Source organism: Pleurodeles waltl, chromosome 2_2 (assembly GCF_031143425.1).
Source record: "Pleurodeles waltl isolate 20211129_DDA chromosome 2_2, aPleWal1.hap1.20221129, whole genome shotgun sequence".
NCBI classification, from domain to species: Eukaryota; Metazoa; Chordata; class Amphibia; order Caudata; family Salamandridae; genus Pleurodeles; species Pleurodeles waltl.
This window is the reverse complement of record NC_090439.1, coordinates 1,131,326,998-1,131,342,432: the sequence shown is the minus strand read 5'-3', so window position 1 is coordinate 1,131,342,432 and position 15,435 is coordinate 1,131,326,998. Positions and strand designations below refer to the sequence as shown.

The following is a 15,435-nucleotide window of genomic DNA, read 5'->3' as shown; positions in this document are numbered from 1 at the left end:
CTTCGGGTGTGCGCTTACGTGACCTCTGCTCTGGGCCTCCACACATCTCTCTCTACAGACTCATTCTTTAATGTTTCCTTCAGGTGTGTGCTTAAGTGCTTAAGTGCCCTTGGCTCTGGACCTCTACACATCATTCTCTACAGACTACGTTTCCTTCAGGTGTGCACTTATGTGACCTCTGACTCTGAGCCTCCACACATCTCTCTTTACAGACACATTCTTTAATGTTTCCTTCAGGTGTGCGCTTATGTGGCACCTGACTCTGGGCCCCCACACATCTCTTTTCACACACTCATTCTTTCTTTAACATTTCCTTCAGGTGTGCACTTATGTGACCTCCTGGCTCTGGACCTCAGCACATCTCTTTCTGCAGACTCATTCTTTCTTTAACATTTCTTTCAGGTGTGCACTTATGTGATCCCTGGCTCTGGACCTCACCATATCTCTCTTTACAGACTCACTTTTTAAGGTTTTCTTCAGGTGTGCACTTTTGTGACCCCCCCGGCTCTGGACCTCAGCACATCTCTCTCTACAGACTCTGTTTCCTTCAGGTGGGCACTTATGTGACCTCTGGCTCTGGACCTCAGCACATCTCTTTCTGCAGACTCATTCTTTCTTTAACGTTTCTTTCAGGTGTGTGCTTATGTGACCTCTGGCTCTGGACCTCTGCACATCATTCTCTACAGACTCAGTTTCTTTCAGATGTGCACTTATGTGACCCCTGGCTCTGGACCTCAGCACATCTCTCTCTAGAGACTCATTCTTTAATGTTTCCTTCAGGTGTGTGCTTAAGTGCTTAAGTGCCCTTGGCTCTGGACCTCTACACATCATTCTCTACAGACTCAGTTTCCTTCAGGTGTGCACTTATGTGACTCCTGGCTCTAGGCCTCCAAACACCTCTTTCTACAGACTCATTCTTTAACATTTCCTTCAGGTGTGCGCTTACGTGACCTCTGGCTCTGGGCCTTAACACATCTCTCTCTACAGACTCATTCTTTAACTTTTCCATCAGGTGTGCGCTTATGTGCCCCCTTGGCTCTGGACCTCAGTACATCTTTCTACGGACTCTGTTTCCTTGAGGTGTGCGCTTATGTGACCCCTGACTCTGGTCCTCAGCACATCTCTCTCTACAGACTCATTCTTTATCGCTTCCTTGAGGTGTGCGCTTATGTGAGCTCCTGGCTCTCGGCTTCACACATCTCTTTCTACAGACTCACTCTTTCTTTAATGTTTCCTTGAGGTGTGCGCTTATGTGATCCCCTGACTCTGGTCCTCAGCACATCTCTCTCTACAGACTCACTCTTTAATGTTTCCTTCAGGTGTGCGCTTATATGTCCCCTAGCTCTGGACCTCGGTACATCTCTCTCTACAGATTCTGTTTCCTTCGGGTGTGCGCTTATGTGACCCATGGCTCTGGGCCTCCACAGATTTCACTATTGGACCATTTTATAAGATCCCTCAGGTGTGTGAGACGTGCTGTACGTGCCCAATGCAATCTGTAGGGTCCCGCACACTGCTGCTTGTTACTCTCTCCTTGTCATTATTTAAAGATGTTCACCATAGTGGCCCACACAGAGTGACAAGAATGTCTCACCACACCACAAAACCAGCCCATACACAGGCGCTGAACCAGCCCGTTGTCCTGTGTATAGCCTAGCCTACAAAAACTGAAATGTTTATATTTAAAGCAAACATATAAACTTGTCTCATGTGGTCAGTATTAAAATTCCAATAAAATTGTAGCTTTGGATAATTTTCACCAAACATAAGTAGCTTTTGCTACAAAAAGGTTGGAGACCCCTGCAACACTGACCTGCTAGTCTGGTCAGTTTGGACTGCCAGGTTGCCCTTACGGCCAGTCGGACCACGCTCTTGTTCTTGAAAATGTGGTAACATAAAAACGCTTTACATGACCTCTGGACAACTGGGATCAGTGGGACAATCAGTGGGCGACTTTTTGTGCTTATTCGTAGTATTGCTATTTTCATGTATTGGTTTGTGTTCCGCATTTACATAATTAAGATTCTTTACTCATGCATATTGGAACACCTTTCCCATATTTGCTCTTCTTCTTGCAGATGCCTTAAAAAAACATCTTAAAAAAGAAAGTCATGCTTCATCGCACAAGAACTGGCAGGACCAGCACATTGAAAACCCACTGATCTCCAGCCTGGAAACTCCAGATATACAGAAGATGTTGGACTTGGGCAAAAGTGTCAGAGTCCGTATCACCGTCATCCAAAACCAAAACCAGGTGCGACTGCAGGGCCGGAAGTGTGATGTTATGGAGGCCATTATAGAAATAGAGAGGCTCTTGAGAAGCATTCTGGAGAAACGCTGCAGAGACATCCAGGAAGCTAATGTGAGTTTACAGGTGCAATGGATGTACCGGCAGGAAGGAAGTTACCACCCGTTTGATGGCACCAACAACTGCCTGCTGGAGAAGCAATATTACCAATATGTCCAGAGTGCAGGCGCTGATGTCAAGGTAGAAGTTACCATCAATGATGAGAGGGCAAAAGTGGACTACCCCACCATGATGGCCAAACTGCAAATGACAAAGAAGTACATAAGACTGAAGAGAATTGATGTAGCATCAGGTATGGCCAAATTATGTCATGTGTTTTCACCAATGTGCAGTTCTCAAATATCTTTGGTTTTGAATGCATAGACCCGAAAACAATATTTTCTTAAGCCTATTAACCTTCCCTTTATTTATTCAAGGAGGGAAACTAACTACTGATCTTGCCATTTTAATGATCCAGAATGTATTTAGGGTTTGAAACTACACTGTTGAGATTAGAACCTGTGAACTGCAGCTGTCAGAGATATGAAAAGAAGGTACCACTGAGCTATCTTTCTAGATTGCATTCTGGGACTGTGGAGTATGCTATGTCCGACCTTTCTCAGGAAGCCACTGGCAGACAGGGGCTAATGGGGCCCAACCAGGGTGGTTCAGCTAGTTTGCCACTGGTGTCCTGGGATCCTTGCTTCTGTGGTTCTGACAACTGGGCTGAGTACAGCCTTCCAACTCTTGACTGTCAGACGAGGGATGCAGCTTAAGGCCTCCCACGGAGGTAGCGTGTAGGGCAAGGGTCGAAACTTCAAACAGACACAACGATATATTGTCCAGTCCAGTGGTATGTTTTAGTTAAAAGAACGTACTTTAATCGTACAGTAAAATTAAATACTGAACATGCTAAACGTCAGTCAATAACAGGTTTGTAATCTTTCTAAGAGATCTAGTGAAATCCTCTATGTTATCCACCTCCCTTCTGCTCTCTGTCTGGGGTGTCCCCTCATCTGGGGCAATTTAGGCAAAGGTATGAGTGTGGCAATGATTAGACACAAGTGCAGATTACTGTTAAGTATCCCAATGTTGGCTCATCGGTCTATTTGATAATACCTTAAACCCAACCAGTTTAGATTGGGTTAGGTTAGGACTCTAGTTGCAGATGTCCTCTTTCCACATATTGAGCCCAGTTTCTACCTTCATGTGGCTGCAGCCTTGCGTTACCTGTTCAGGCATTGTGGTGGATCAGCGGCACAGGTTGCTGTCATTAATCAGTTTGCAAAGCCTTAGCAATACAGGTGGAATACCATGGATGATGGCCTATTGCCTACTGGGACCACTGGGCTGAACAGCACACTTGGCTGGCATGTCTGTTGATGTGGACTCCGGGATGATTACAGGTGACCTTTGACTTCGGCAGATGCAGCCTCTGTGTAGGAGGCTTCCCTAGTTTGTAGTGGGTAGCTAAGGTACTTACACCTTATACCAGGTCCAGTTATCCCTTGTTAGTGAAATGTAGGCAGTGTCTAGAAGCCAGGCTCTCTAGGGGTACCTGTAGCCAAGGCTTATCTAGGAGACATGCAAAGCTCATGCAATACCACTGCAGTTACACACTACTCACACATGGAAGAAAATACTCAGTGTTACAAAAATAAAGGTACTTTATTTTGGTGACACAAATACCAAAAATACCATAGAGACTATACTGCATTAGGAGGTAAGTAATACACAAATCATATACACTAGTATGCAGAAATAGGCATAAAAACAGTGAGAAAACAGTGCAATTAGTGGAAATCACAATAGTTAGAAATGGGCCTGGGGAGCACAAACCTAAAACTAAGGAAGTGGAATGTGAATGTCGGTCTCCCACTTAGGCAAGTGTAGTGTGTAGAGGGTAGCTGGGAGTACTAGAAAAGACCAAAGGTAAGTACCACAACCCACACCAGTGATCAGCAAAGCAGGAGTAAATCACAGTAACTTTCCCAGAACACACACAGAAACGAGAAGAAGAATTATGCAAAACCCAGAAGAGACTGCAAGACACCAGCACTGGATTCCTGAACAAGAAGACCTGTGGAAGAAGGGGACCAAGTCCAAGAAGCACATCGGAGTCCAGGAAGAGCAGGAGCCCCTGCTAACCCGGATGAAGGTGCAAAATGTAAACCACCGGTAAGGAAGAAAAGTCTGCACTGCACCCAGGAAGACGAAGTCAGGTTCCTGGAGGGTGCAAGTGATGTCCCACGCCGGATGGAGGATTGCAGTCGGGTTTGCATCGTCGGAGTCCGCCAACAAGCCTTGGCACACGCAAAGCTCACAGTTAGCGGTAAATGGCGCTGCCCGGGACCAGGAAGGACCAGGAGGACTCTACTGTTGGCAGCTGCAAATTACCTGGTGCACGGGGTACTGTCTTGCGTGGGGAGGTGAGGTCTTACCTCCACCAAAATGGGACAGTTGGAAGAGAGAACTGTTGGGACCAGTTCAGTCCACCACCCGTGATGCAGGATCCACGCAGCTCAGCAGGAGAGGGTATCCACGTAGCCGGTCGTCGGCCCAGTTGGTGCCCGCAAAAGCGGGGGAGTGACTCCAAGGGAGATTCCTTCGCTCTTCTGGTGCAGGCTGAAGACGGGCTGTCCTCAGAGGATGCACAACTGGGAAACAGTTGCTGGCAGGAGCCGGAGATACAATTTTGCAGAAGGCATGTCTCATGGGGGACCATCCCACTTAAGTGGGGAAATAACTGAGTCCTCTACCCTGCTGTCTGTGTTGAACCTGTGTGTGGGGTATGACTGATATCTCCAACCTATTCATCCTTTCCTCTTCGCCCTCTCCCATAGCATTGTGCGGTCTTGTACGTGTAACAACAATGTAAAGAATAAACAGAAGTGGCAACATGCCTAAACGGAGCACATTGTGGCAACCATTATCTACTGATCCATATCGGCGATGCAGTATATGTTTGGCAGACATTTCCATTTGGAAAAGTGATATGTGTACGATCGTAGCCCCCCTGCCACCAGCAGGGATCCCAGGCGGTAGTCATGGCTGCCGGGCCTTAGTCGCCCCACCCAGGAAACCCAACATGGAGTAGGCAGTTGTTGCGTCAGATGAGCAGAAGCGCGGTCCACATACAGTCTGTCTTTCTTTCTGTGTATTTTGGTCCATACAAGGCGTCAAGCATGGTCGGTGCATACCCCAGGTATCTGTGCTCCTGTTATTGATCTTCATTTGCTACTGGTGGACCCGATCCTAATTATAAGTCACCAGCTGAACAGGGAATAAAAATTGGGTTATTGCAGGTATCAGCTGAATCACTGTGATGTCCTTGTTCAGAGTTAGATTCTGATGGCGTTTGAAGCACAGAAAAAGGATTCAACGTGAGCTGTGTGGCCTCGAGCAATGCCTTCGCTCGTTCTTCCGCAGCATGTGCCCTGGTAGAACGAGGCCTGGAGCCCGTGCATTGCTTTTGTTTGGGCCTCGGGGATAACCATTGTGCCGCCGTTTCTTTCTTGTTAGAGGGCTGGGCTAGTCCCTTGGCATGAAGCCATGTCCAAGCATCCTCATGCGTAGCAAAAATGTGTGTTTTTGCACCGTCGATCACGCATAGTCTCGCAGGAAAAAGCAATGCATATTTTATTTCATGATCGCGGAGCCATTGTTTGACTATGAAAAAAGAGTTCCTTTTTTTCTGAACCTCCGCCGTGAAGTCTGGGTAGGCGGTGATGTTTGCGTCCTCAAATTTCCACGGCTCATGAGTGCGGAAGCATTGGAGTATTAAGTCTCTATTGTGGAAATTGAGGAGGCAGGCTATCATTGGCCGGGGAGGGGCACCCAGTGGCGGTGGTCTTCCTGGGACTTTGTGGGCTCTCTCTATTGAGAAGAATTTCGGGATTTTATCTTGAAACACTGTGGACGTTAACCATTGTTCCAGGAACCGCTCCGCACTGGGGTCCTCTGCCCTCTCCGGGAACCCCATGAAGTGGACATTGTTGCATTTTGAGCGCCCCTCTGCGTCTTCCACCCTCCGTTGTAGTGTTACTACGTCTGTGGTTAATTGCTTCATCTATGTTTGAATGTCCTGGACAGATGGGCACAGTGTCGCCATGACAGACTCCATCTCCTCCACCCTGTCGGATAATTTACTATGATCCGCCCGAAGTTGGTTAACATCCTGTGCCATCGCAATCAATCCTGGATTCCAGAGATGTTTTAGTGTCTAGTATGGCCTGCTAAATTTTCTCAAATTGGGAAGGGGGTGGCTGTGAAGGGTAGCATCTAGTCGTTGCAGGGCATGAGTAATGTAATTTAAAGGTGTGGCGGTCACGCTTGTATGGAGGAGAGACATTCACCACTGTGGCTCTGGCTAGAGGGCGCAAACCTCAGTCCAAAATTCCGAACAGCACTCTGCCTAGAGGTCAATTCAGCATCTGTGCCCAAACTTGTCAGATTCTTGTACTCTAAGGGATGGGCATCAGCTGCAATTACTCCAAATAGCAGTAAAGGTGTGGGCCCGTCTGATCTTACATATAGTTGCAGTGGTATGATATCCTAGTGTGGGCTCGAGTTATTTACTGTGGAGATAGCCTCTGGCATTGGGTGGTTTACGGCCATAGTGTGCACTGTGAACTCAGGCTTTAATGTGAGAGTGGTAGGTAAGTCCAGGTCCTTGGCTATCACGGCGCTTCTGGTATGAGTGAACTAGCGCCGTAGTAGGCTGTCCTTTTATTGCCGTGGTATGGCCCTTTACAGTAGAGTTCCTTTCTGCTTGCAGTTCAAAATCTAGGTTTGTTAGGGAGCGTGTGCCCCTGCAGCAAACAGTACCTATCACCGTCTCAGTGCTCGGTCCTTGCGCGCTGTATCGTCCCGTCTCACACACCACCTCTTGGGCAGACCTCTGCAGGAGCCACCGATGAGTTTCCCCCTCAGCTCCCATCAATTCACTTGGTCACATCAGGAGAGTCACGACTGCTCTGCCGTGCTCTTGCAGGTAGGCTGTGTCTTCGCCTGGGGTTGGGAGTGCGGTGTTCAAGGCCCACCCGCCGGCAGCTAGCTCAGCCACACTGGCCTGTCGCCGTTCCTGTCTCCGCCCTGCTCAGATCCCCCACGGGTCACCGCTGGAGCCACCAATGATGGGAACAGCAGCCTTAGGATCAAGGGCCACTCTGGCGCACCGCAGGTGCACCAAGACACGGGAGGGGGATCCGCCCAGCTCCGCAGTGCCTTTCTCCCACAGCCTTGTCACCCCACGGGGGCCCTTATCACGCCCACAGCCACTGGGTCACAGCTCGCGCTTCGCTGTCCCAGACTCGGTGGCTCCTCTCCTCCTTCTGGCCGCAGAGCCACTGCCGGGAGTCTGATGGCTTCAGGGGCAGAGCAGAGTAGAACCTCCGCGTTGGCCCCGCACCACGCCTGTGCCCTCTTCTCCAGGCCCGATCGGCCGCAGCCGATCTTCTGACTCTCCCAATCGCGGTACGGCAATCTCCGCTGCAGCGCTCGTCGGACCCCTGCATCCGGTGCTACCCAGGTGGCAGGAACCAGAGGATAGCAGATGCCGCCTATAATCAGGATAAACAAGCTGCCGGGTGCGGAGCTCCGAACTAGGCTCCACCTCCGGTCGCCATCTTGGACACGTCCCTCACTGTTTACTGAATTACTCCCTCTTTATGCTCCTTTTTTAAAGTCCAGTCAAAGAAGGAAGAGGACTGTACTTCCTTACCCCCTCAGCTTCAGCAGCTTTATGAAGCAGAAAAGCTGAGCCACAGTGAAATGAAATTATAAGCATGAAGGGGGCTGCGGGGAGAAGAGCGGCTCTTGAACTTAGCAACAGTTTTCAGGTCTGGAACAGGAGCAGCCTTGAGACTCCCACCCACAAACCTTCCATAATCAGGGACATGAAGGCCACCTGGGTGTTGAGAAGGTGGTTGAAGCCTCAACAGAAGAAATCAAAGGCAGGTTCACAATACCGGAAAAAACAGGGAAAAATACAGGGAGCGTGCGACGCCTTGGAAGCCAAATGAATACCCTAATGGAAAGATTGACTGTGATGGAGCTCTCCTTAAAACTGTTGGAAATGACCTTTCTGAAGGGTCACCACAAATCTTTTTGCCTTCCTCCTCTTTTTTTTCTGACCTCATTTTTGCTGGCTTTAGGACTCTGGACACTTTACCACTGCTAACCAGTGCTAAAGTACATATGCTCTCTCCCTTAATCATGATACTATTGGTTCATACCCAAATGACATATTTAATTTACTTATAAGTCCCTAGTAAAGTGCACTATATGTGCACAGGGCCTGTAAATTAAATGCTACCAGGGGGCCTGCAGCACTGATTGTGCCACCCACCGAAGTAGCCTCTTAACCATGTCCCAGGCCTGCCATTGCAGGGCCTGTGTATGCAGTTTCACTGCCACTTCGACTTGGCATTTAAATGTTCTTGCTAAGCCTTAAACTCCCTTTTTTCTACATAGAAGTCACCCCTAAGGTAGGCCCCAGGTAACCCAGAGGGCAAGGTGCTATGTAGGTAAACGGCAGAACATGTACATATGTGTTTTATATGTCCTGGTAGTGTAAAACTCCTAAATTCATTTTACACTACTGTGAGGGCTGCTCCTTTCATAGGCTAGCATTAGGACTGCCCTCATATACTTTTTGAGTGGTAGATTCAAATCTGAAAAGGGGTAACCAGGTCATATTTAGTATGGCCAGAATGGTAATAGAAAATCCTGCTTATTGGTGAGGTTGGATTGTATATTACTATTTTAGAAATGCCACTTTTAAAAAAGTGAGTATTTCTCTGCACTTAAAAACCATCTGAGCCTTACAGCCTGTCTCCAATCAATGTCTGACCTGGTTAACATCTCCCTTGTGTATTTTGCCCAGACAACCACAAACGCAGGACACTCAGTCACACCTGCACTCATCTGCATATTGAATGGGTCTTCCTGGGCTGGAAGGGTAGAGGGCCTGACATTTTACAAAGGCCTGTGGCCTGCCCTCGCACAATGGACTGGCAAACCCCCTACTGGGACCCTGGCAGACAGAACTGTACTGAAAGGGGAACTAACGTGTGCACTTCAAAACCACTCTTTGAAGTCTCCCCCACTTCAAAGGCATATTTGGGTATATAAACTGGGTCTCTGACCCCACCAACTTAGACACTTTTGGATCTACACCTGCATCCTGTCAAGAGGAACTGCCTGGCTGCCCAAAGGACTCATTTGGACTGCTTTGCTGTGAAGGACTGCTGCCCTGCTGTTGCCCCGCTGCCTGCTGGCCTATGACTTTGCTGGAAGGACTCTGCCTTCCACAAAAGTGGTCTCCAAGGGCTTGGATTGAGCTTGCCTCTTGTTTTCTGAAGTCTCAGTGGCAAAAAGACTTCAGCCCTTATAATGACCTTAGTGGTAAATCCCACTTACCGCCATGCTGACTGCCGCCAACATACCGCCGTCGCAGCGGATTACCGCCACCCATATTATGACATGCGCATAGCAATCCGTCACTATACAGCCATACACACAAGTCTGACAGACCAAAGGTCAGTGATAAACTGGCGGTACAAAAACCCACACCGTTACGCCACAGAACTACGCCCACAGCATTATGACCCACGAATCACTGGGGCAGACATTCAGTGGCACTAAACCATTGGTGGTACATAACGCCGCGCTCAAAATACACACACACTAACAAAACAGCACCACATTGGACAATTCAAACTACACACACCTGACACACATACACACACCACACCCACACACCACTATAAAACACACACCCACATTACCCACAACCCTTTACCATTACAAACAATTGCCACAAGAGAGATAGCAAGACCACAGACAAGACCACAGACACACACCTTTACACCATCCACGCACCCCACATCACACACCCTAACACAGCACCCCACACACACTCACCCACACCACTCACTCTACACCCCAGGTTCTCTGAGCAGGAGCTAAGGGTCATGGTGTAGGAAATTATCCGGGTAGAGCCACAGTTATTCGGATCACAGGTGCAGCAGACGTCCATTGCAAGGAAGATGGAGCTATGGCAGAGAATCGTGGACACCCCAGAACAAGGGATGACATCAGGAAGAGGTGGAACGACCCACGGGGAAGGTATGTTACATATCAGCAAGACACCAAATAGCTGTACAGAGGATTGGCGGTGGACCCACACTTTCTCCCCCACAACTAACAACATGGGAGAAGCAAGTCTTGGCGATCATGCATCCTGAGGGCCTGGCAGGAATAGGAGGAGGACAGGTCTCTGGTAAGTCAAATTTCTATTACTATCACCTCCCCTACCTGCATGCCATCACAACCCCCCACCCCTACCTTCACTCCCATCACCCCACCACCTCCCACATTCCCCACCATTACAACCCACTCATCCCAATACCAAGCCCTGCATGTAGCACCAATGCATGGACACCACTCACAGACCTGCATGGACACCCATCACTAAAGCATGCTCATTAGAAAGAATCACCTACCCCACAAAATCACTACTCACACAAGGCAAGCTGCCAGGGCAATAACAACCATACAGGGCAACATACCCATGCATAAGATGGCACACACAGAAATAATAACACTGCATTTACATCCCCGCAGGTTCCCCACCCAACGCCACCGGAGAGGAGGTGCCAGAAACTTCCAGTCCACCCCCAGAATAGGCCCACAGTGATGACAGCAGCTCTGGAAGCCTGGATCTGAATGACCAACCTGGCCCATCAAGGATCTCCGGACAGTCGGTTACCCAGGCACAGTCCCATACCACCACAGAGCCTCCCACCACCACAGTACCCACCCAGCGGGCCCATACCTCTGTTCCCAGGACACGTCAATCAGCAGTGTGTCCACCACTACAGGGACCCCAGGCCACCCCACCAACACAGGACGATCAGGGACCTGGGGTCAGTGGCGGTGGGCACACAGTTCAGGGGACAGAGGCAGAGTACAACAGGGAAACTGGGAGGACTGCTGTGCAACAGGGGGAGGACAGGCCCAGGGAACCGACTCTCCAGGAGGCACTTACCAACATCCTGGGAGCATGCCACCATTCCCAGGAGACAATGGCCCAGATACTGGACAAGTTGCAGGAGACCCAGCTGCTGCAAGAGGGACAGTACCTGGGGATCAGGGAGGACTTGAAGGATATCAACACCACCCTGGTCACCATTGCAGCGGTGCTGGCTGACAAGGCCAACTCAATGAGGGAGGCAGTTGCACACTACCAGGCCCCTGACACTAGCCAAACCCATGAACAGCCTTCCACCTCCGCTGCTGCTAGTGGACAGGAGGTCCCGCCACAGGACCAACAGGCCACCAGCACCCCAGCCCCTGTAGAAGGAGAAACACCCCTGTGTGATGCAAACGGTCCCTGGGATCCAGGCAGAAGCCAGAGAACATTGCCAAGACCCCCACCAGGAAATAGGACTCTCCTGAATGTCACCCTGGTGTCCCACTCTGTCACCCTGTCCACCTTGAACTGCCATTGCTCCCCTTCCCATGCCCCCTTGGACAATGCACCTGTGATACAAATTTACTGGACTCCATCCTGGACTTTCCTCTATCATCAACCGAGCCCATTGCACATCCCCCTCTAATCATTAGCACTTACATAAACACCATTTGAAAAAATACATGTATGGAGTCTGTCAAATCATTTAACCATGCATTCATTTAACAAGCTTTAAACACTGCAATATAACGGTACAGTATTGTATACATAGGAATGACCTGTAGTTGGCTGCACACACCAGGAGCGATAGTGGGACACAAATATCTGAAAATAGAGATGTCAAAGGGTACAGTAAGTGGGCATAGAATTTTGAAAATGAGCCTGCCAGTGACAATGTCAAATACAAAACTGTCAATGTAAAGTGTAATTCCAGTGTCTTACCTGTGTGTCATTGGAAGTACTGTCTTATAATAGAACCTCTGTTGTCCTCATCCTCATCTTCTGCCTCCTCATCTTCACTGTCCACAGTGTCCACTGCTGCCACACGCACATCTCCAGCCTCATCCTCCTGCAGAAAAGGCACGTGATGTAAGGCAAGGTTGTGCAACATACAGCATGCCACGATGATCTGGCACACCTTCTTGGGTGAGTAGTACAGGGATCCACCTGTTAGATGGAGGCAACAAAACCTGGCCTTCAGGAGGCCGAATGTTCTTTCAATTATTCTTCTTGTTTGCCCATGTGCCTCATTGTACGGTTCCTCTGCACTTGTCCTGGAATTCCTCACAGAGGTCAGTAGCCATGAGAGATTGTGGTTCCCAGAGTCACCGGAAAATATCGAAGGACAACTGTTAGACACACACTAACCCTTAGGGCCTACAGCATACCCATACACCAAAATCCACTGGGTGGGAACCAGGTCTCACCTATTAGCCACACCCTGTTTCTCTGGAGTTGAGCCATCAAATATGGGATGCTGCTATTCCTTAGGATAAAGGCATCATGTACAGACCCAGGATACTTTTCATTGACATGGGAGATGTACTGGTCCGCCAGGCACACTATCTGCACATTCATGGAGTGAAAGCTCTTTCGATTTCTGAACACCTGTTCATTTCTCCGGGGGGGGGGAAGGGGGCAAATGCAATATGTGTACCATCAATAGCCCCAATAATGTTGAGGATATGTCCCATTGCATAGAAATCAGCTTTCACTGTGGGCAAGTCCTCCACCTGGGGGAAAACTATGTAGCTGCACATGTGTCTAATCAGGGCAGACAACACTCTGGTCAGCACTATTGAGAACACTGGCTGAGACATTCTTGCTGCCAAGCCCACTGTCACTTTGAAGGAGCCACTTACCAGGAAATGGAGCACAGTTAGGACTTGCACAAGAGGGGGATCCCGGTGGGCTGACGGATAGCAGATATCAGGTCAGGTTCCAATTGGGCACACAGCTCTGTGATTGTGGCCCTGTCCTTTCAATAGGTGAGGATAATGTGCCTGTCCCCTATTGTTGCCAAGTCCACCAGGGGCCTGTACACAGGGGGATGTCTCCATCTCCGATTCATCCGCAGCGGTTCCAGTCTAGGGGGAAAACGGTGAGTAGCTGGTCAGTATCCCATATTTCAAAACACTACACTGCATTGCATGTTGTGACTGTAACACAAGATTGTTGTTTATGCCCAAATGGTGCATATGTGTACTGTGAAGCAGTTAAGGGCCATGGCCTGCCCTCCCCCCTGAAATGGCGTCCGCCTGTCCTGTATGGAGTGACATGTAAAAATGAGGTCATTCCGCTGACGTTGTGCGCCGTTGCGGGAGGCGGTTGAAAACCGCCGTGCAACTCCAGTGGCCAATGGTGATGTACGCCGGCGGTGACAGTACGCAACGCCGCGGACGTGACCGCCATTTGCTATCTGTTCACCCACTTGCTACCTGACCTTCAACAGGAGAGGACCTAGACTGCAAGCGCTGCTGTGACCTGTATCTGGAACCGACCATGGCTCTTGTGACTGGGGAAAGGACCCCTGCCTTCACCGCTGTGGAGTTGGAGAGACTAGTGGATTGGGTCCTACCCCAGTACCCAATGCTATATGGGCCTCCAGACCAACAGGTGAGTACACTGTGAGCACAATGTATGTGGCATGAATCATGGAGTGCTGTGTGTGAGCGCCTTGTGTAAGGGGGGTTTGGTGGAAGGGTCCTGGGCAGCGTGGTGCATGTATGGTGGGCAATGTTTGTGCGAAAGGGAATGGGAGGGCTATGGTGGGACATGAGTGTAACAGGCCGGACGGTCTGACTGATATCTTTTTTCTATGTGTATTTTTCTGCAGGTCAGCACCCATCAGAAAAAGGGTATATGGCGTGCCATCGCCAAGGACATGCGGACCCTGGGGGTCTATGGCAAGCGGAGCATCCACTGTCGGAAACTGTGGGAGGACCTGAGATGCTGGGCAAGGAAGACGGCGGAGGCCCAGCTGGGGATGGCCTCCCAACGAGGAAGGGGTGACAGTCGAACCCTGGCCCCCCTGATGGCCCGCATACTGGCAGTGGCCTATCCAGAGCTGGATGGGCACTTGAGGGCATCACAGCAGCCACAAGGGGGTGAGTACAGTTTCCAAATATACTACTTGCACGTGGTGGGGTGGTCTCTAGTTGGGGGATGTGGGCCCGGGGGTGCTCCTAAGCCAGGCCGGACATTGCAGTGTAGGTCCCATGTTGGGCAGGGTATGATGTGAATCACCTCCAACCAAGCTAGTAGGCATCCACTACTGGGCAGGGGTCTCTGGTATGCTGTTAGTGGCATTAGGTACTACTGTCCACGGGCTGGTGACTAGCATTGTGACTGGTAGTGCATTGCCTAATGCGTAGGGTTGTTTCTTGTGTGTGTGTGTGTGTGGTGTACGCCAACGGTGGTGTTGGAGCAGCCATTGACCCATTGTATCCTTTGTCTCTCCCCTCCCCTTTTTGTTTTGTCACCCTGTCCTTCTGTGCATTAGCATCATCTGGCGGAGGAGCAGAAGCACCAGCGACGGAGGGAGCTGCATCCCACAGTACCCAGTAGACCGAATCCACCAACAGTGAGGGCACCAGTGGGACGGAGGGTGAGGGGAGCACCACGGCGGAGACAAGAGGGGACAGTTCGGACAGTGACACCTCCTCTGATGGAAGCTCCCTGGTGGTGGCGGACACCTCTGTGGCCACCCCAACTACAGATACCATCGCCACCCACGTACCAGCACGGCCCTCCCAGCAGCCCCTCAGCGAGTTTCCCGTGCCCGCTCACCCATGACGGTGGGTATCTCCTTCGCCCCAGGCACCTCAGGCCATGCCCCAGTTAGCACTGCTGCCCTGAGTGAGGAGGCTATTGACCTCCTGCGATCCATCTCTGTTGGGCAGTCAACCATTGTGACTTGTTGGGCCATTTGCAACAAACAAATGCACTTCTGGAGGGCATTCACTCCAGCATGGCGGTCCAACAGAGATCAATCCAGACTCTGGCCTCCTCTCTGATAGCAGCCATTGTCCCTGTTTCTAGCCTCCCCCCTCCAACTTCTTCTACCCAGTCTCATTCCCCTCAACCCCAACCTATCCCAAGCACCCAGGCAGATCAGCATGCACCCAGGACAACACACAGGAGTGGTTCAGGCAAACACAAGCACCACACA

General features: G+C 50.1%; 1 protein-coding gene across 1 annotated transcript in view; it reads left to right on the top strand.

Moving 5' to 3' along the window:
- The window catches only part of LOC138282944 (protein mono-ADP-ribosyltransferase PARP14-like), a 570,373-nt gene that overhangs the window by 308,534 nt on the left and 246,404 nt on the right, over positions 1-15,435 (top strand). Inside the window, exon 9 of the mRNA XM_069221010.1 lies at positions 2,079-2,600. Coding sequence (XP_069077111.1) covers positions 2,079-2,600 — 522 coding nt within the window. The remainder of the gene's footprint in view (positions 1-2,078; positions 2,601-15,435) is intronic.